The sequence below is a fragment of the Ochotona curzoniae genome, unplaced genomic scaffold (assembly GCF_017591425.1).
Source record: "Ochotona curzoniae isolate NIBS_2020 unplaced genomic scaffold, NIBS_Ocur_1.0 contig_43, whole genome shotgun sequence".
In the NCBI taxonomy this organism is placed as follows: Eukaryota; Metazoa; Chordata; class Mammalia; order Lagomorpha; family Ochotonidae; genus Ochotona; species Ochotona curzoniae.
In genome coordinates, this window is record NW_024466218.1 from 2545634 (window position 1) to 2568826 (window position 23193).

Sequence of the window (23193 nt, forward strand, 5' to 3'; positions counted from 1 at the left end):
CCTTCAAAAATACTGTGCTCCCATTCATGTAGACCTGTAGGCTTCATTCGCTCCTGCTCAGTCACAAGGCAAGACTTACCAGTATTCCTCTCTTCCAGTCCCTACTGCATATGCTCTGCCTTCTCTAAGAGAATCTAGCTACCTGGCTTCTGCAGGGAACTCTTAAGTTTTAGAAAGACAGAGTGGCCTTCAAGTCTCTGAAAACATTAACATTCTATAAATACTTATTTACAAAAGAGATCTCAAAGTCACAATGGACTATTATAACAATATGTAGGGCTTCAATCTTTCACAGTTTGAAGGTATGATCAAAGGAAAATTATGTCTGCCTGGGTAACTCATTCAGAATTCATCACAGAAGACTGGCACTGCATTCCACACTGGAGATGTGGCAGGAATGAGACAAACACAATCACATGCAGGTGACAGATTTTGAACCATGATGAGATACAAGTTTATCAGATGAAATCTTAAGTCACATGAAGCATGACAAGCCTAACACATAAACACACACACACCATTTAAAGCTATTTATATTTGCTTTCCAAAAAAAAAAAACCTCCCAGTTACCAAAATAAAATTAGCTCCACTGTACATAAACGTACATATAACTTATGCCCAGCCTGCTTCCAAAATTTAATTTGTACCACTGGTCTCTGGATTATAAAGCAAGCTGAAATGCAGACAAAGTAAAAATCCTAAGCTTCTACTTTTAAACGATTTAAAATTTGCCTTACACTCATCACAGATAAACAGTCAAACAGTTGAATATCAGCAATAACAGTAAGTTTATCAGACGTCAGACTGTACAAAGTCTGGCTATAAATGCTGAACAATTATCAGTGATTTCAAGTAAAATACTTTTAATGTGCTCGGAATCTTTATAAATTACCTCGAATGTTAAAGAGTACATTTGCTTTCAGTATGGAAAACTTAGTAAGCTATATTTCCCTCCATTCCCAGGGTATATACTGAAGTAAAGGGTCATACAGCCTCATGAGATGTCCCCCCAAAAACCAACTTTTAAAGGATTTTTAAAGAGGAGACTCTTGAGGTCAGCAACTACAATGACAGTGAGACAAATTTCTTTAAAACTCCAGTCTAGTAACAGCAACACTGGGACAAAGCTCAAACAGCTGTCTGGTTTTCATGCTCAGATTAAATGTCCACTAAGTTAGAACTGTGCTACCTTGCCAAAGTCATCAGCTTCAGCAGTACAAACCAAATACTGTTTGAAGCACAGGTAACCTTTGGCATGTCCTCAAATGGCAAATAAAGTTTATTTTCAGCCCCACATTCTAGCCTACACACTGCTCCACCAACACACATTTCAAACATTTTTTCTTTTGAAAAAGATGTCGGCAAAGTAAGGCAATGCCTTCAAAACGAAGTGACTCAATTCCATTTTTGAATCTAAGAAACTTTTGAACAGCTTTATGAAGTCAGAAAGACTGTGCTCTTCTCTCAAATCTTCCACTCCCTCACTTTCCCTCCAACCAAGGAAAAAAAAAAAAGCCTAACAGAAAACACAGAGCAACTGGCCCCAGTCTCCAGCTCTAGCTCCCAAAGCCAGGGAGCCTGATTCCCCACTGGTGCAGGCTGCAAAGCCATCCTCGGAGTAATCAATAACCCTTAGCCAAAACAGCCAAGGTAAAGGCTGCCTCCCCACTCCCTAACAACATTATCCTTTCTTCTCTCCTCAAGCCACTGGGGCATTTCTCGGAGTATTCTTGGAATTTCAACGGCCTCCGGAGCTGCAATGCTAAGTTCATCTCAATGTCAGCCAGAGCAAAGACATGGCAAAAAACAAACAAACAAAAAAATCACTAACTTGAAAGGATATTTACGACAATAATGGCTTTCACTGTCTTATTCCTCCTACTCCAGCCCCACTTGACCTAATATTGATATTTAACAAGAGAAAAAAAAATTATATATGTCAGACAAAAGGGTTTCTTCCCTAGGGACAACTTCCCGCAGGGATCACAGGCCAGCACACACCCTGTGGGAAGACCCCAAACCAGGCAGGAGGGGGGGAGGGGACACAACAGGACTCTCCTAGTTTGGTGTCCCCTTCCCCAGCAGGAAGCTGGCTCCGCTTGGCACACAGAGTCCAACTATTCTGGGAACCACTCACATCCCTCGATCACAATCTGGTCACCCTGCCCCCTCCCTCCCCGCCATCCTCCTTCGCTCCTAGGCAGCCCCCACAAAGCCCCGGGTAGGCACACACCCTACCCACCTGGGCCAGATCCGAAGACCTGGCTGGCGCGCTCCACCCTGCACTCCTCTGCGAGATCCAGCACCAATGGCACTCGGCCTGTTCCTCCTTCTCCTTCTCTTCTTCCTCCTCCTCCTCCCCTCCAGTCCAGCGCACTGGGGAGGCACGACCCAGGGCGGCACCACAAGGTCTCCGTAAGTCACCTTTGCGTGGCCTGCCCCTGGCTCTGGCCAGGCACCAGCAAAGCCCGGCTCCTCCTCAATCAAGTCGGGCAGTGGCGTGGCCGACCCTGTGGTCCTTGACTGCTGCACCGTGCCGGGTGCTGCAGAGGTCGGCGCTGCGCCCCTTTGCCGGCCGGCCAGCTGCTTGTTTGCTCCCCTACTCGGCCACAGACCCGCCCTCCAGGGCTCCAGGGAAGAGCTGGGCAGGCAGAGGTGATGGCGTGGCCTGCAGCAGGCTGCTGTCCTCACCGGGTCCCTTCTCCTTTTCCCCTCCCCCTCCACGGAGGTGCAGGTAGGGCTTGGCCAGGGACGCCAACACTCCGCCTCTGCAAGCAAAGCTGCAGCCCGGCTTAACGCCGGAGTCAAGGACTGAAGCTGCTCCCCGCGCTGGGCGTGCGCGCGGCGCGCAAGCTCGCAGCAGTCCTGGAGTGGGCTGTGTGCTCCAGCCGCCCCAGCAACCACTGGCCCCACAACTTTTCCCGGCAGTCCGCCCCCAGCCGGCTAACTCGGAGAAGCCATCCCCTGCTGCTTCAGCGTCTCCTGACACTTAGGCTTTTAGGTTCAACTCCTGATGTTTATGAATCCTAAAGTAAGGGCTACACTACCGTGTTCACATATAATTTCCTGGCAGTTCAGTTTGGGTACAGTTTGAGCAATGGGGAAAACAGTATGAATCCTACTAATGTGAAGCCTACCTACGTGAAATAGATGGTCTCCTGCTCCAGCCAGGCTCCCCGGAGCCAATAAACACTGAGTACACAGGAAAGCCCCTCACATAAACACAGAAGTGGGATGCTCACATTGAGATTCCTGGCTGGATGCAAAGCTACACACACACACACACACACACACACACTTCATGTTAGTCAAAAGGCCGAGAAACAATTGAAGCTACACACACATACATACACACATACACGCGCTTTGTTTTCCAGAGTTAGTTTTAAACCTTCCTCAACTGTAAGAGTTTTAATGCCTCCTTTAGAGCTGGCTCATTGACAAAAATAAACAAAACTAAGTATTTCCTTAACAAAATCCTGGGGTATGTGCACTTCCACTGCAGTCACTGGATTTGCACTGTTTCTGCTAGACACACAGAAAGTGTAAAAGACAGTAAAACGCCATCCACAGGAAACCTGAAATTGATGGTAGCAAGGCTCTTTGCATTGTTTTTGGAAGAGCATCAGTTTGTTTTCTCTTTTGCACTGTAAAATGTTAGCTAAGTATTACTACATTTGGAAAAGCCACATTTGGCACTGAATAGGAGGCCGTGTTACAAAATTTCCTTCCCTGGACTCTGAAAGTTAGAGCATGAACTCTTTACAAAAGCTGCACCAAGCACAACAAAGAGTGTTGCAGTCATTTTGGCTTGGAAGGTAATTCCCAAGGATGCCTAAAATGTGCCAAGCACTTTGCATGCAAGAACTCACTAGTATTTTCATTTTCATATTTGGAAATAGAATTGTTATGCATTGACTTATTTTACTCTAGGTTCAGGGTAGAGGAGTTTAGATCAGATGGATCTGTGCTCCACCAGCTTGCATTTTTTTCCCCCTTTGTACATTTATCACTCACACAAACACCTATTAATCATCTACAGCTGGCCAATGAACATGCTACAAAAATAAGATGCAACTGCTTCCTGGAGGAGCTCCAGCAGTCACTAAGTGACTACGTCATGATGACACCTGTGCAACAGAAGGGACCTCCTGCAACAGGAGGAGACACCTACCATAGTTCTGAAGGGTACAGTCTGGACTTAGGAAATGGTCGCAGGTCTCTAACACAGCAACCCTGAGAATGTAACAGAATGGTGAGGCAGAACTTGGGTTTCACATTGGAAGAGCAGGAGTAAAGGGAGACAGACAACTGAGATACAGTAAGTCAAATAGACAAGAAGGATGAACCAAAGACAGCTCCCATGTCACTGTACAACACTGTCCTAGACGCACTGGTTCTGAAATTTCCATTAAAATCATCTGTAAGTGTTCTCAAGACAACTGGATGTCCTGGTTCAGAGCTCAGAAGACATAACCAAGTTGTAAATTTCTAGCTGAGGTAGTAAGCTCATCCAGTGTAAAAACTAACAGTAGGAAAGGGCAGCCACAGGATTTTAAGGTACTGGTAGAAGAAAGGCTGCTTTCCCTCATCCTTGTGTCTTCAAAAAGTCCCATCGTCTCTTTCTGCAAAAGCATCTGAGTGTGTTCCTGTGGATACAATGTGAAGTGGGTGCCTCTGCCCCATCTCAAGTCAAGTGCATCTGCTGCAGCTTCATCCTTCCCTGTGCAAATCTGCACTTGATCTTAGCAAAAAGGATGAGAAGCGATACCCTTTGCAAATCTGAATATCAATTCATGCTTCCAGTTCTTATCATGAGCTGTTGATGAGAACATTAGAACAGGAAATTCCAAAAATTTGACAGAGAAAATAAACATAAGTACCTAGAACTTTCCAGAAAAAAAATATGCTCTTCAAGATGAATGAGAAATCGCTGCTATAAATGAAGCCACAGAAGGGAGGTAACTATGGAAGCCAGAGAGAATTCCAGAAAGCAGGAAGTCATCAAATGTGAGCAAAACCATTTAAAAATGTCTTTTTGAGTGGGTGTTTGGCACAGTGGTTAAAATGCAGTTGGGATGTACTCATCCAGTATCAGAATGCCTTGCTGCCTGTCTCAGCTCTGCTTCCAACAAAACGCCCAGGTTCAAGTCACCTCTTCCCACACAGCTTCCTGTTAGTGCACATCGTGGGACAGCTCAAGTATCTCTGTCATCCATGTGGGAGGTTGGACTGAGTTCCATGTCCTGACATCAGTCTGGCTTGGCTGTAGCTGTGGCAATCCTTTAAAGAGTCAACCAGTGGATGGAAGGGATCTATCTGTATGTCCACTGGCCTTCCAAAGAAAATGGAAATAAATGCTTTGAAAAACCAAGAGCTATATAAAAATAATAAAGTGACCTTTAACTTAGCAATAAGTAAATACTGGTAAGAACAGTTTCAGTAGACTAATGATTAATTGAAAAACCAGAAAGTATCAGATTTTTAAAAATAAATTGAAAAGAAAATTAGGGAGACTGAGAAATGCTGTAACTAGATCATTCCAACAAAAACTGGAACTGTTTTTACAAAGTTCCCAAAGAATCAAGATGGAGACAGATGCCTCCAACAAAACAAAGGAAGCAAGGATGGGACCAGATGCAGATAAAATTGGGGTACAGGAATGCTTGGAAGTAGGTGGCATATACAGAAACTGACTTGTGTACAACAAAAAATTCTGCTCAGAGCAGGAGATAAAGAAACTCCAGAGATGAGAAGAACTTCAGAGAGGGGTGCAGACCTTTAAAAAAAAAAAGGTAACTATCAGGGACACAGAATAACTAAGACAGGAGGAAAGCATAGAAAGCTTTATGAGCAGAGGAGACGATTTGTAGACTTTCAAGTCAACAGGAACACATGACCTCAGAGATATCAGCATCTGGGTCCAGAAAAGCAGGACAGAATTCTAGTCTTTCACGTGGTTCTAATTTACAGTCTGAATCGTCCCATATGCTACATGCTCGGCACCATTACCACCAGATCATACATCAGGGTCAGCTCACTACACAATCAGGAAAGTGTACAGTATACATGAAAGTGCGAAGTATTTTAAAGGGGTTTATACTAACATCAAATAGGCAGGTTCCTAACTCAAACAAACTGGTTTAACTAAGATCAGGGGAACCTTATGACACACAGACACCAGCATCAATGATGGCTACTGAGTGACATCATGCAGGGAGAAAATCTTTAAAAACAAAAGTAACACATGAAACATGAAACCCAGCCTTTTAAATCGAATCTTCAGACAAAATTAAAGAAAAAACAAAACAAAACAAACAAAAAAACAAACAGCACTGACACTGTGATGTTCTTCTAGATACCAGCCTCATCTTGTACATTCTCTTAGGGTCATTAGTTACATTTTTAATTTTCTATATTACAATTTTCAATAGTATAGGTAGACTTATGTACAAATCAAATCTGCCAGCAATAATGTTTCACTCATTTACAGTACAGATGGGTTGGCGGCAGGGGGATGGGAGACTTAAAAAAAAAAAAACAACACTCTTAGACCACAGCAACAGAAGGCAGCAACATAGGCACAAAGACCTGCAGCCTCTAGACAGCTGCTGAGCTTCTCAGAATCATCTTAAACTTACTGGGGGCCCAATTTTACCACCTTTGTTGATCTGCTTGTCTTACTAATAAACAAGAGACTTCTGAAGAGTCAATCAGAAGTATTAGGATTTCATAGTTAGAGGCAGGCACACCTGACCAGGAGAAGAGGCAAATTTTAAAAGCCTATTAAGGAGCAAACATTCAAAGTACACTGTCCCTATGTTAGGAAAACATGTGGTGCTAAATGTAATTATCCCCTGTGGACAGCTGCGCATGATGGCACAGGACAATCATTAATATATCGCAGCACAACTCTGAGACACCTAGAAGACAAAAACTAAGCTTAAAATGTTTAGGTTAAGGACAACTGTGTAACATTTAGAATAACTGCCATCAAAACACACACACTCTCTCTTCTGCTGAAGAAGCTGATGCCACAGTTATTGCATCCCTCCTTTGGAACAGGCACTCAGGTGTTTGCCAGTATGCTCTCATTTACTCTTCAAAACAATCCACAGGTGTTTCAGTTGGCTACCACTCTAAAAAGGAGTCTGTACTTAAAACTCTGTTGAAGAGAGATCAAAGAGCAAAGCTGGGAATTACACTCAGGTCACTGAGTTCAAAGCTTAGGATTGCTCTTCTAATAATTTCCAGATAATAGAAATGTAATTTACAATGCCAGATAAATAGGGCATAATTATGCCACCTGGACCTCATTTAAGTTATTACGTTATTAAATACCTCTGCTATAATCTCTGGGTATTTGAAAGCCTAACTTAGGGATACTATTTAGTTTTCAAAGACTTCAGGGGTCTTACTCTCTATGATCTTGTTTCTCAGAAGGAAATGCAGAGATTCTACTAAGGGTATCACAGAGCTGAAACTTTACAGAACAGAAAGGGTACCTTAAAGATACTGCACAATGTCTAGTACCATGGAGGGCAAATCAACTGGGCAGCTCTTCGGCCAAGCTTTGACAGCGAGCATATGGGCAAATGGAGACTCTAAGGTGGACTAGGGAGGATTTCCTCAACCTTGGAGGCATGAAATCAACAGAACTTCAGAACTATTGAAACCGCTTGAGTAGCACCTTCAGAACATGCTCCACACTGGGGACCCTGGGATGACATCAGGCAATCGTCTCTCATATCCAGGGTCTGATGCAGCTGGGATGCACACAGCAGCCCTCTCCCAGACTCTCCTCACTTTGCCCAGATACAGGAAAAAAAAGAAGATTGGACACAACTGTCTCATCCATTTTCTCCCATTCCCTGCCCCTTTCCATCCTAATCAGTGGTCCATTTGGGCATGCAACCCTCTCAATGAGGTAATCATCACCAAGAACAAAATGAGTTTATTAATTTTAAAAAACATGTTGTACAAGTCTGAAACATCAAATACCAGATACCAAATGCATAATGCTTCCATATAAGATGGTAACACATTCTATATACATATAAACAATGTATATGCAGGTGGTCCTGTGCCGGGTGGGTTAGAAAAAGATTTAAACATGCCCAAACTTTCACACCTGTGTTCCTAATAAGCTTTCTATATGGTCTCTCTTACTTGAAAGATGAAGACATTGAATTTGAGACACTGACTAACCTGCTATCACTTAAGAATATGTCATAAACATTGTCTGTACCAACAATGTCAGGGTACACTTAAATAAGAGACTGATAAAATTATGATTCCTTATGAAGGACTACACTATTGTAACAAAATGGGAAAAATCTGATGGTGGTGGGAGTTTGGGGGGGGGGGAATCCCAGCCTATACAAAATTGTACCACAATTCAAAGTTCAAAATAAAAATATATTAAAAAAGAATATGTCATAAGGATGGAAGTAGCAAACAATCATTCACAAGTAGTCAAATTCACTTTAAACAACACTATCTCCTTCCAAAACAGGAATCCAATGTTAAAGAGCAACACTCCAAGAAAATCATGAGAAATGACTGGTTACAATGTCCATTCAATACAAGATCCTACAACCTGTATACAGGACTTACATGGTGTGTTAGGTACGATGTGAGCATTTTGCTTCCATTATCATCCTTAATTCTCATGAAAAACCTGAGAGGCTCAAACAGGTTAATTACTCTAAATCTCAGGCTAATGCTCTTGTGTATCTTCACTTTTACATCTAGAAGCATCTGGTTTTTTACTTATTCTTTTAGTACCTAGTTTAATAATAAGAATAAGCAGACCTGGGAGAATCAAGATCATGGACTAGGGTAAGGACAAGTTTAAACAGATGGAGAAATATTAGCCAGGTAAACCAGACAGGGAACATTCCAGGAAATAGGAGAGGAACAACAGCAGAAGGTTACCTAGAGACTGACAGACATAGGAAAGCAGCAGACACAATGGTGCGGTGTTGCAGTGACTGATACCCCAGCAGGATTCAACAAACGGCGATCTGAATTACACCAGCAGCTAGAACTACAACAGCAACAAGTTCGGAAGGGATGTCTACCAGGAGCTCAGGCAGTAAACCCAGACAAAGAACTGCCCGTCCTGCTGCTCTGTTTGATTTGACCAGGAGCAGAGACAGAGCAGCAAGTCCCACATGCGCAGTGCGGGAACAAGGTAGATTTCACAACCCAGTCCTCCTCCTAGAGCTGTATTGGGCGCTGTTTTGTTTAAGGAGGCAAGGGCTATGGACAGGACTGTGCATGCAAAGAGCTGAGTGAACTCATTTCTGGCTCAGCGAACTGCAACAATGTAACATGCTACAGGCTCCACCTAAGATGCATACAGGTAGCCCTCAGACTTAACTGCCAGCAGATCAAGAACTCTAATAGTGGCATATCAGGTGCCATTTCATAAGGTATGGCAAAGAATTTAAGACTACAGAGACAACAGTGAGTTGTGCATGTGCTGTGAGCTTGGTGAGAACTCAGTACATTGCATTGGTCCCACAGGAAAATACTACTAACTATAGCATCTTACAAGTCAAAAAGGGTCCATATGGCCCTTAGACCTAACAGCCAACAGGTTCCGGCAGGATCAGCACCACCAACAACCTAGCTATATAGGTCACCTGGTGTCTCCCTAATCCTGGGACTTGCTCCAACCAGAAGTGGGAGAAAGGCTATACAGACAACAGTGCAGCCTCAGCACGGTATCACAGTAGACAGAGACTGGTGAGCCAGGAGATGGGGCTACAGACACCATGGTGGAAATCTGACATAAGAACCCAGACCTGGAACCCTCCCAGAGGAAGTACACAAGTGACTGAAAAAAAGAGCTGTGTACCAACTGCAATAAATAAAATCGAATTGCAGACCTGTGGGTGACACAGCTTAGAAACCTGCCCCAAGGAGAAGACTCTGCTAACCAGAAGTACAATGAACAAGAGCAAAAGAAGAGACAGAGCCACAATGAATATTACTGAAGACTCCCCTGCAAAGGAGCAAAACCCTATGCCAATCTCAGAGTTAGTTGAGGAAGACATTGAGAAAATGGGAACAGAAATCAAAACACTTGTCATTAAGTTTTTTTTTATCAATAACGAGAAGCACATAAAGCAAGCATTCAAGGAATTTAAGGAATATGTCACACTGGAAATGAATCAAATGAAAGCTGATATCTCAGAAATGAATACAGTGGAGCAAACTAAAAGCACAGTGGAGAGTCTCCAAAATAGAGTGAAGGAGGCAGAAGAAAGAATCTCAAAATTACAAGATATTTCCTGTCACCAGGGGGAAGCAAACAAAAAGCTGGAAGCAGAGCTGGATCAGGCTAAAAAATGTATTCAAGAATTGAAAGACACTATTAAAAGGCCTAATTTAAGAGTTGCGGGAGTCGCAGATCATGCAGAAAGAGAAGCTGGGTTTACAAATGTATTTAATGAAATAATAACAGAAAATTTCCCTAATCTAGACTAAGAATTGGGAAACAACATCCAAGACGGGCACAGAACTCCCAACAGGCTTGACCAAAGGAGATCTTCACCACGACATATGCAGTCAAGTTGTCTTCAATCAAACGTAAGGAAAAGATCCTTAAATGTGCACATGAAAAAAAATCAATTGACATATAAAAGAATGCCAATTAAACTCATGGGAGACCTCTCACAGGAAAGTCTACAGGCCAGAAGAAAATGGAGCGACATAGTCCAGATTCTAAAAATTGTCAGCCCAGATAACGTACCCAGCAAAACTTTGTCTTTGAAAATGAAATAAAATTCTTCTACAGTAAAGAAAAGCTCAGACAATATGCCTCTTTCAAACTTGCTCTACAAATGATACTTAAAGATGTTCTCTAGACAGAGAAAAAGAATAGCACCCACCAAAAACCAAAGGCAAATGTGAAGAACATCCCAGTAAAATAACAGAGGACTAAATCAATGAATAACCCACTGCTAAAATGACAGAACCAAATTATCACCCATTCATATTAACTGTGAATGTAAATGGCTTAAACTCATCAATCAAATGCTCTACTTCCAAAGACAAACTCCCAGTGAAACTGTTTAGTGTATCTTGACAACAGGATGCTTGTCTCTCTGCCATTGTCTGTCCATGCCCGCAATGATGGACACATGACTGTGCATGAAGAATTACACTATAGTATTGATATAGGGGAACTCTTGATGGAGGAGAGAATTGGGGAGGAGAAAACGCAAATCAAAGGGCCTATGGAACTTTATCATAAAAAGATAATAATAAAAAGTTAAAAAAAAAATAAGCAGACCTGTCCAGAAATTAAGTGTAAAACATTGCTTTTAACTTCGTGCTCAGCCTTACAACCACACAACTCTGGGACAAGTTAGCAGCCGCATCTACCATGCACCCACCAGGTACCACCTAGCAGCCCTGACTGAAATTCTGTGATACCACACTTTAACTTCAGTGATGATCTATAATCCCACCATCCTATTCAGATTCATTTATAAAACAAAATCATCCCTAAGTAAATTAGCATGTAAAACCTGCAGACATCAAAGAGAAATTGAGAAGGGATACTTCTAAGCATATTAGAAGAATTTACTCTCTATAATGTATAATGATTTCCTATAATAGTTAATGGGATTCTGTTGAAAAAGTTCTTTAAATTTGTTTTAAATGCACTGCAGTTATTTCCACATTTTTCAGAATCTCCATGATATATGAAATTTATGGCACACATAATAAGTTTAAAACTGCATATGAACTTATAAGGTTTCCATTCTAATCATGGGAAAATATCAGATCTGTATATATAAAAGAAACATTAACTCATTTGAATCTACTTGCTTTAACAAAACCTAATCTTCAAAAGTTACAAATAATTATAAGTGCAAGAAATGTAGTTTATTAAACTAAAAATTTTAAAGACAGAAAAATCTAAGTATGCAGAAATTAAAATGGAAAAAAACACTTGATACTTATTTTCAAATCATGAAAATTAAAAACAAAACAAAGCAAGAAAAATCTTGGGTTAGGTAACTTAAGTCCCATATTTATGAATGTTGACTAACTGGAAACATTATTACTAAATTCATAAGCATACCAACCTTCTTCAAACTTGGGAAAGCATATGAAAGGAAAGGGAATAAAGAGAAAAAAAGGCTCAAAAAATACACCATGCAATGAACCCAGCTGATACTAGTTACTATCACAATAATCTCTAAATAAAAGCATTAAGTATTTTCTAGAATACTTTCTTACATACCTTACTGAAACGTCACAACTTACCCGAGGAGTTGGACTTCAAGCAGGTTTGTTAGACATGACTACACCAATACATTCAAAAGAAATGAATACAAGTTATTTCAAAATTAGCCTACAAAATCAAGGATGTTAGTTCTAAAGTTTGGAGAAAAACAAAGCTTCCCTTCCCTGTGTTAATACCGTTTCTTCCTTTGAAAAATTTGAAAGCAATGGCTTATTAGATGATGAGCTTAAAAAATCCCAATTCCAAACTACCTACCCTTTCTTGTTTAGTGAAGAGATGAAGGCAATCACTCAAAGCTACACAAGTTTCTCGAGAAGCTTCAGAGACAACTTCAACTTCCTGAAGAAAAAATGGAAGCGTATCTACAAAACAAAGGAATACTATGAGTAACACTGGAAGTAAACCTGAAGCAAACTAGGACCACACAAATACTTATTACCTAGTAACTTCATGCTTCCTCCCATTTGTTTGCAACAATGCATATTCAGTAGTATATTTCTTGAATATCATCAATAGGTATGCAATGCAATCAGGGCACGTAAGTTGACAGAACAAAGAAAAGTATACACGACAAGAAGAGTCCATGTAATAATTAGTAATAATAAAGCTTATAGAAGTTAGATAGTAAAACAAAATTAGGGCCCGGCAAAGTAGCCTAGTGCCTAGGGTACTAGCCTTGCACGCACCAGGATCGTATATGGGTGCCGGTTCTAGTCCCAGCACCCTTGCTTCCCATCCAGCTCCCTCCTTGTGGTCTGGGAAAGCAGTTACAGACAGCCCAAAGCCTGGGACCCTGCACCCATGTGGAAGACCAGAAGGAGGTTCCTGGCTCCTGATCAGTTCAGCTCCAGCCCTTGTGCCCGCTTAGGGAGTGATCCATCAGAAGATCTTCCTCTCTGTCTCTCCTCCTCTCTATATCTGACTTTGCAAGTAAAAGAAAATCTTTAAAATCAAGTTAATAAAAACATGGCCCGGCAGAGTGGCCTAGATCCCACTGAATGCACCGGGATCCCATATGTGCACCGGTTCTAATCCCGGCAGCTCCACTTCCCATCCAGCTCCCTGCTTGTGGCCTGGGAAAGCAGTCGAGGACGGCCCAAGGCTTTGGGACCCTGCACCCGTGTGGGAGACCCGGAAGAGGTTCCTGGTTCCCAGCTTTGGATCAGCGCAGAACCAGCTGTTGTGGTCACTTTGGGAGTGAATCATCGGATGGAAGCTCTTCCTCTCTGTCTCTCCTCCTCTCTGTATATCTGACTTTGCAATAAAAAAAATAAATCTTTTAAAAAAATTAATAAAAACAGTTGACAATATAACATCCTTACCCGGCATCAAAATTTTCTTTCATAATTTTGTAATGTTAGATAACTAATTTCATTCAAAAGCAAACTAGCCAAAACAGGCAAAAATAACCTTGTAGTTGACAAATGTGGCTAATATCTGGAGGAGGTATTATCACAACTTTCCCTAGTTCTTATCTGGATAAATATTTGTTAAAAGATAGGTCTCTACATCTTCAAAAGCATGTCCCCATGAAAGTCAAGGACTTTTTTTTTAGTCTAAACAGAAAACAAATGTGTGATAACATCTTTATTTTCCAAGATCTCCTCAAGAAAATCAACCCACTTTCACATTAAAAACCAGTATGAGAAGTTGGCAAGAAAAAAGCTGCAAGATCCTCATGTATCACTTAAAAATGAGCAAAATTTCATTTCCTGTCCAATTTGATGTAAGAAATGTAACCAGTGCAGAGGTTTGTTAAGTGCACATTATTATGTTCCTTCCAATACATAAAATACTAAGGAAAACTTTTTGTTCAAAGAAGAAGGACAATTAAATCTATAGCACCACTTAAAATTTGTAAAAATCCATTTTTACTTATACTGTGTTACTAAAGCATGGCAAACAGTCAGTAAACCAAAGTAATAAAGAAAATCCAACTGCCAGCAATTTGCTAAAATTGGACTATAGAACACACTGAATCCCACCTTTAAAGATGCAAAACCTTTAAAAAAAAAAAAAAAGATCGTCTATTTATTTGGAAAGCAGGGTTAACAAATGAGATGGAGAGGTCAAGACAGTGATTTGTAACATCCACTGGTTTATTTCCCCAAATGGCTGCCATGGCTGGAGCTGGGCCAGGCTAAAGTTAGAAGCTGGGCACACCACACAGGTCCCCTACACGGGTGGCACACAAACAAGCACTTGGGTGATGTTCCACTGCTTTTCCCAGGCACAATAGGAAGGAGCTGGATGGGAGATGGAACAGCCAGGACTCTTACTGGAGGATGACAGCCCTGCCAGCAGCAGCTTGACCCAATGCATCACAACCCTGGCCCCAGCACAGAAGAAGAAAATGAAGTCTAAGAGTATATCATTCAGTATCACACAAGATTCCAAAGCATATTTCTAAGAATATATTAATGGTCACTATTATTGGCTCAGTTCTAGCCACTGTGGCCAGTTGGGGAGTGAACTAGTAGACAGAAGATCTTTCTCTTTCTCTCCCCTCTGTGAATCAGACTTTCCAATAAAAAAAAAAATTAAATCTTGGGCCTGGTGGAGTGGCCTAGCAGCTAAAGTCCTCACCTTGAACACGCCGGGATCCCATAGGGGGCGCCAGTTTGAATCCCATCAGCTCCACTTCCCATCTAGCTCCCCGCTTGTAGCCTGGGAAAGCAGTCAAGGACGGCCCAAAGCCTTGGGACCCGGCTCCCATGTGGGAGATCTGGAAGAAGTTCCTGGATCCCGGATTTGAATCGGCATAGCACCGACTGTTGTGGTCACCTGGGGAGCGAATCATCGGATGGAAGATCTCTCGGGATATCTGACTTTCCAATAAAAAAATTAATTAAATCTTAAAAACGAGAGAGAGATGAGAAAGTCAGATAGCCATAATTTGTGGCACAGCAAAGTAAGCTGGCATCCCATATCAGAGTGCCAGTTTTAGGTCCTGGCTGCTCTACTTCTGATTCAGCTCCCTGACAAAATACCTGGGAAGACAACTGATATGATGGCCCAGGTATCTGAGTTCCAGCCTTCCACATGGAGAGAGTATTCCTTCCAGGCTCCTGAACAGCCTGGCCCGGGCCTGGCTCTTTCGGGCATTTGGGGAATGAACAGTGGTTGGAAGATTTCTCTGTCTCTTTCCCTCCCTGTCATTCTGCCTTTCAAATAATCAAACCTTAAAGGAAAAAACAAACAAAAAGGTCAGAATGAATGAAGAAAGGTAAATGAACAAGGCATGAACAATGTTTTACTAATATTGGAATATAAGACTAATTATATTTCAAATTTTTCATCTTCCAGAGTAGCTTCCTAGCACTAGCTTTCTTTAAAAAAAAAAAAACCCAAATAATTGAAAACTAATACACTCTATCTTGATTTTACATATTTTATTTTTCATTTTGAGTCTTGATACACATTGTGAAGCTCTAGCCTCTACCTAGTTACTAAACAGCAGAAAGGAATACCATATGCTAGTTACCATATGACTGAAATAGTACCTCAACAGATGTCTCCCAAAAAAATGTGGACCAAGCACTGTGATGTACAAGAAAAAGCTATCACCTCTGTCTGCCATAAGTTTGTCTGGGTAATCTAGTAACTTTCCACTCTGATGAGACAGGAAGACAGAGGCATGATAATCCATGAGTGATTTCTTTCATTAAACCCTACCACATGCTTAACCACCCACGGCTTTTAGTTATTTCATACTTTAGATATGTTGATTAACATAAATAAACAAAGTGTTGAAATTGTTACTGGGGATGCTTAGGACAAGTGCTTATACAAACCAATTCTCCTAACTTTCCAAAAGATATTCGAACTCCATTTTGTTTTGCTTGTTTGTTTTTCAAGAGTTCAACATCAAGACGGTGTAAACTTTTGTCCAAAACAGAGTCACAAGTGGGGTAATCTCTAACAATTTAGTGTAAGAACAAGACTGTGGAATTCCTATTAACCTGTCTAGGGCTATAGTTGGCATCTGCCACGCTGCAGTGCACAGTATCAGGGCACACTTACATAATGCTGTTTACTCACGAGGAATGCTACAGAAAAACAGAACTGCTAAGCTTCTAGAAATGCCACCAACTGGGATTAACTGCAATGTTTTAGCCAGTTAATATTTAGAGACTAGATGGTCATAAATAAATGTAAAAAGGCCAGCAAGTTACCTGACTTGGTCTACTATGAAAATCTGGTAATTATGAGGAAAAAGTGGGGTTTTTTTTTGTACTAAAAATACTTTTGCTCCCAAGAAAGCTGCTGGAAGATCACTGGAAAAGTGTAACTTTAAAAGACATAAAAAGCTCACAATCTGTCACTTCTCATGATTATGCTGTAACATTTTTAACTGGGTAAGTTTTCATAGTAGTGAGAAAGTACTTGTTTCTTTATATGTTAACAGAAAGAACCTTAATACAACCTCTATCATTCTCCTCAGGTACAAAATGTCTACACTTTCAGCCTAACATTTAAGATGCAACATAAACTGAATCCACTTCAGCCAAACTGTTTCCCTTGAAATATCTCAAAAACAGTCTTGTACTTTATTGCATCTAAACTTCTGTTCAAGATAGTCCCTCTCCCCTGAATAGAATACTTATTCATAGTCACACTTACACATTCATATTCATTATTTAACAAAAATTTGTTTTTTTCCAGGGCTAGCTCAAGTACCATCCTCTTCTGAAGTCTTCAACTATCACCTTTCAGCATGACTTCTCTACTGGACCCCAAAAACAACCAGATAAAAGACACTGACAACTGTACGTATGTGGTATATCTATTACCATGTAAACTAAATCTTTCAATCTCTCACAGCCCCTATATTAAACTACTGTAAATAAAATAAACTTACTTTCATAAGTGCACAGAAATTCCTAATGATCTTAAATTAACTTTATTTTCCAAGAATTACTGTACTTTAAAATATAAAATGCAAACATTCTCATTTGTAGTAGGGTGTGATCAGAATTACACTGATAAAAGGTGATTCTTAACTGTATCTTGTTATTTCACTTCAAGTACAAGAAAATTCATTTTGCTTTTTTCATATTTCAGTTGGAAACAGATGTCAAAAGAAAAAAATTAGGACGAATACAATTTTATTTCACCACCTAACTTCTGAGAGTGATGCCGCCTTAGACATATTTTTAAGTTAAACACAACTAAGAGTAACACAACTAAGCTGCAGCAATGCATCTAAGGACAACTGCAGACAAAATACGGAAATCAGAAAATGTGTCTGAAGGTGGGGAGGTGGGGAACAGCTGTGTTCATGAAAGACCTGATCCCACCTGCAGAGAGGAGGTACTGGAACTTCCTCCCTAAAAAAAATGAAGCAGGAATTCAGGGCCCAGGTTCTAATCCCGGCAGCCTCGCTTCCCATCCAACTTCCCTGCTTGTGACCTGGGAAAGCAGTCGAGGACAGCCTTGGTACCATACACCTGTGTGGGAGACCCAGAAGAGGCTCTGGGCTCCTGGGTTCAGATTGGCTCTGCATCAGCCATTGCAGCTGCTTGAATCCACAGATGGAAGAATCTTCCTGACTCCTCTTTGTGTATCTGACTTTTCAACAAAAATAAATCTTCAAAAAACATAATAAATAGGAATTGAATAAATGCTTCAGAACATTCATACTCTCTCCTCAAAATTCAGAATGTTTGGACCAAAAAACAATCAATTTTCAAATTTCTACTATGCAAAAGGGTAAGTTGAAAAAACCAAGAGAATGATACTATAAAAGATATAAGAATATAAGTTTTTACTCAAATTAGGATGACCAGTTTGAATAAATCTATCCACCAAATGAACAAACACCTCTGACCAGTCTATTTGCATTTCTGTATCTACATATTATACTAGCTACATGTAGGGGATAATACCTTAAAGTGAAAGGCATTAAGTTAAAGGATAAACTAAACAAGAATGAAAAGTATCACGAATGTTGTAAGACAAGCTGTATATAACCTTAAAATGGTAAATATTCAGAAAGGAAGTTATTACGGACTACAATCGTGTTTTGTAAAGTGAGGGAACTTCTGACAAAACTTCCAAATAGTAACTTAATTACTAAGTATAAGCCAAACACACCTAAAATATCTTATTAGTACTACCAGGTAGTTATAAAAATAGCACGCTACAAGGATGACAGCTTTAGAATCACGGTCAGTGGCCTCTGCAGCAATGAGAGGATTACAGTTACAATTTACTGAGTGACAACTGTGCAGCAGCACCACACCAGGTGCTGCACTTAAAGGGGTAAAAAAGACAGAAACTTTGGTTCTTCAGGAACTTGCTCCCAGAGAGGGCAAACAGAAAATAAAGCAAGTACTACCGGTTCAATGGTAATGATCAAAGGAGACTTTGGAAGAATGTAGGGTGAGCATAAGAACTGCAAGGAGGAAAAATGAAGTGTTGAAAAAAATTTAGAAAAGCATACCAGTAAAGGAGACTTTCTGGGGTCAAGGAAACAGGAAAGCAACAAATAAAATCATAGAGCAAGCTTTGTGGCTTTTCTTTTGGTAATAATAGTGAAATGAAGCAATGGGGAAGATTAATCAAGTAGAATAAAATCTTGAAGGTGGCAAGGGGATTTGCACCACTCTTGATTAAAGTGTCCAACAGATTCCCTACCTTACAGTAGGTAACCTTTCAAAAACAGTCGAGGTAAACAGTAAATAGAGTAAAGATTACATAACCTAAAGAACTCCACCTGTGGGAGGGCAGGTAAGGAGTCTTATGTGTGTACTGCAAAAGGCAAAGACAGAATTTGATGATACCTTAGAATTCATTTAGTCTGCATGCTTGAGAGGTCTTCAGAGTATGATGCCTGCTTGTCTTCTACAGACTTCAACAAAAGTCAAAATTAGCAATCAGTCACTTGGTTTTCTTTTTTTAAATATTTATTCAGGGGCCAGTGTGGTGACACAGCAAGCCAATCCTCCCCCTACAGTGCAGACATCTCATATGGGCACCAGTTCATTTCCTAGCTGCTCCAATTCCAACTCAGCTGTTTATAAACTGGGGAAGTAGTAGAGGATGGCTCAAGTTCTTGGGCACCTGCACCCATGTGGGAGAAACATGTGGGAAGCTCCTGACTCCCAAGGATTGGCTCAGCTCTGGCTATTGGGACCCTCTGGGGAATGAACTAGCAGATGGAAAACTGTCTACTTCTCTCTATAAAACTGCCTTTCATATAGAAAAAAAATTTTAATTTATTAATTTCAAAAGCAGAGGAAGAGGGGGGACACAGACAAAAATCTTTTTTATTTAGTTTTATTGATTATTTTATTGGAAAGACAGATTTACAGAGAGAAGGAACAAAAATAATTCCATTTATTGGTTTACTCCCCAAGCAGACACAAGGCCACAGCTGAGCTGATTCGAAGCCCGGAGCTTCTTTCAGGTCTCCCATGTGGGTGCCTTGGGACATCCTCCATTGCCTTTACAGGCTATAAGCAGAGAGCTAGAAGGGAAGTAGAGCACCTGAGACATAAACCAGCACCCATATAGGAATCTGACGCATGCAAGCTAAGTACCTTAGCCACTAGGCTACTGCACTAGGATCCAGTAAAGAAAGATTTTTACATAGAAAAAGATCTTCCATTCTCTGGTTTACACCCTAAATAGTCACAATGACCAGAGCTGAGAAGATCCAAAGCCAGGAGCTTCTTCTGGGTTTCTCATGCAGGTGCAGGGTCCTAAGAACTTGGGCTATCTGCTGCTGCATGCCAAAAGCAGGACATAAGCAGAGAGCTGGATCAGAAATACAGTAGCTGGGCTCATACTTAAGATCCCTCTCTCTCTTTCCTTCTCTTTAACTCTGCCTTTTAAATAAATATAAATAAATCTTTCTTGGAAATTCTGAAAAAGGCTTCAGTTAACATGCCTGCAGTTATCAGAAATAAAAATTAAAATATATGTTGTGAAATATCACTACTATGGGAAAAAATTTAAAGCCAACATCTAGAATTTCTACAATGTAAAATATAGTTGCTAACACTAGAAATTCATCCCCAGCAGCTGCAAATGTAAATCCTTCAGAAAAAATTTCATCAAGGATTTCAATATCTCCACAATGAAAATTACAAAGCATTACAGAAATGTAAGACACACAAAAAATTAAAAATTTCTGTGTAGCTCTTTCAAATAAATAAATCTTAAAAATAAATAAAAAGATAAAAGCCAACTAATATGGTACAAATTGGAGCAAGAAGAAAGGGACCTGATTATAAACTTAGTGACCTTACATTTTAGTACAAAATCATACTAAGAATTACGACAAGAAATGGATTCTGCACACATTTGAGTTTTTCATCTGAGACGTCCCTGGCAGACAACACAAAGCAGTTTAGATGTGAAAACAGGATGTGTACCTATCCATTTCCTTAAAGAAAACACTGGGGATACAACTATGTAGAAACTACTGGCACGAAGGACTTATCTTCATCTCTCCAACTCCATTAAAAAAATATCCTAACCATACTTATTCATTGTATATAAAGTGCAATTCTTTTTCTCTACAATGAACTTTCAGAAAATAATGTTTATAACTGGTACTAAGCCCACTGGATTTTACTGTAGATAAATAAACAGGGTTGTCAGGTCATAGACCAACACTTCCTACAAATCATCAGTCAAAATGAAAAAAATCTCTCCTGAGATCAAACATGGTGCATATTTCTAAGAAAAGATTGCTTATCAGCTCTTCAATACTAGATAGTGCAGTCACTGCTAATGCAGACATGCATACCACCATTTTGAGTTACACAGCACACAGATGACCTGAAACCAAGAGATCTGATTCAAGCTTTAAAGAAAAAAAAAAAAAAAAAAAGGTCTAATTTGGTTGTGATTCTGATAAAGCTTTGTGCTTTGGTACAAGTGAAATTAATGCATTTCATGTCACCTAAGACTACATCTACATTTTTTGAATGTTAATATCTCTTCTTACTTTTTCCCTTAGATTTTTATACCTCTGAGGGCAAACATTCAAAAAGCCCACTGAAGGTCCTAACTGCCTAATTCTGAAATCCTAAAGTCTACTGAGTTGTGCATTCTACATCAGTAAATGTTAGGTTATGTGAATGATATCCACTTGGTATTTTTAAAGTCCATTAAAAATGCCCCAGGTGTAGGCAACTACGTGGGTTACCTCATATTTATGCAAGTGTTACAGAGCTAGGCGAAAAGCAGTCAATAGCTGGCAGGCACTCTGGGCCTGGTTAATGCCAAATCTGTGTTAACTGTAACAATGTACCAGCATAGTAGACTCCTTCCCCCACCCACCAAGATAAGCAAGGAAGGCAGGCGACACTAGGCCAGCATACACCACCTGGTCTCCCAGGCATGCTGAAAGTTGCCATGCAATGTAGGAGCTGTGGATTGTCTGGGGAAGAGGATCTAGGGACTTCTTGGAGTAAGAGCAGCTGAGGCCATATTTGACAGAGAAGTAATGATTTGGGGGGTCTTCCACAGCCCAGGCAACTGCACTTGCAGGTAGATGAGGGAACTGAAGCTGGGTGGTTTAGAGGAGGGAAACCAGAGACATGTCTGGGTCAGTCCAAGGTACCCACCCATCCAAGTAGGAGACCTGGGCTGGGCTAAGCAGCATGACCCACCACCCATCAGCACATGCAAAAGCTGGGGCTAGAGGGACATGCCTGATTTGGATGCATGCCTACCTGGGAGTGTTGGGATAGGGGATGGGCCAAGTCAGACTGGGCCACAAAACCCAGAAGAACACTATAGAGAGTCAGATCTGGAGGCAGACTGTGTAGATTTGTGGGCTCACCTCTGAGGGCCTGTAGCACCTACAGATTCATGAGAACTGGTGGTGGTGACAGCCCAACTGTGGCTGGACAGTTGAAAGTCACCAACACTTGTCAAAGTCAGAGCTAGGAGGAGGCCAGGCTGGACAAGCCTGGACCAGCCTACAGCACATACAGGCATATACAAAGGTCAGCGCTGAGAGCAGATTATGCCAACCAGGGTCATGGCACCCACTGGTACATGTGATATTTGAGGCTGGGAGTAGGCATGGTAGAGGAACTTGGAGAATTCCCCTGCTAGGCCATGGCTCCTACTGGTGAACACCAGAGCCAGGTCTTGGGGCAGAACAGGCTGGGCTACAGCATCTGTTGTCACACATGTGGGCCAGGCCTGGGTTTGAGCTGAGCTGGGCTGGGCCAGTTTGCAACACACTCTGGCCTGAGCAAGAGCCAGGCTGGGTTGCAGGATATGCTGGGTCAGGCTGCAACAATCACCATTTCACCTGAAGGTCAGGGCTGGGAGTGGACTGGGCTAGACTGCTGCAGAGTTGGCAAGAGCTGAGACTGGGAATTGGCAGGTCTAACCCAGGTTGTAGTTTTTATTGGCAAATGCCAAGACAGGGCAGGCCATGCCAAACTAGGCCATAGCACCCATCAACACACAAGATCAGGGCTGGGAGTGGGACTGGGAGGGGAATTTCAGAGACTCCCATTCTGGGTTGCTGCTTCCACTGGTAGGTGTGACAGCTGGGACTGGGGCCAGGATGGTTTAGCGATGGGCCAGGCTAGGCTATGCTGCCACACCTACTGGCATTTGTGAGAAACAAAATGGATATGGGCCAGCCAGGCTATGTTCCAACTCCCACTGGCAAGTGGTAGGACTGGGTACAAGATCTGTCAGATTGGAATGCAGCACCCTCTGGCAAACCCAAGATCCAGGACTGGAAGTGAGCCTGGCAGGGGAACTGTGAATACTCCCCATACTAGACTGTACCTCCTGCTGGTGGGCATGAGAACCAGTGCTAGAGGGCGGCCAGACAGAACCAATACCCATCAGCATTTGTGTGGGCTGGGTCTAGCGACGACGTGTCAGGCTAAGTTCAGCGGCAGCACTCATTGGTTTGTATAAGAGCCAAACGGATGCAGGTT

General features: G+C 41.3%; 1 protein-coding gene across 14 annotated transcripts in view; it reads right to left on the reverse strand.

Moving 5' to 3' along the window:
* The window catches only part of OSBPL1A (oxysterol binding protein like 1A), a 203237-nt gene that overhangs the window by 103581 nt on the left and 76463 nt on the right, over positions 1-23193 (reverse strand). For 13 of the 14 annotated variants that reach the window (XM_040984809.1, XM_040984810.1, XM_040984808.1 and 10 more), the window contains one exon: positions 12524-12630. In XM_040984809.1, the coding sequence (XP_040840743.1) occupies positions 12524-12630 (107 nt within the window). Of the gene's footprint in view, positions 1-2242; positions 2395-12523; positions 12631-23193 lie in introns of those variants that run through there. The other variant, XM_040984822.1, reaches the window with a different exon arrangement.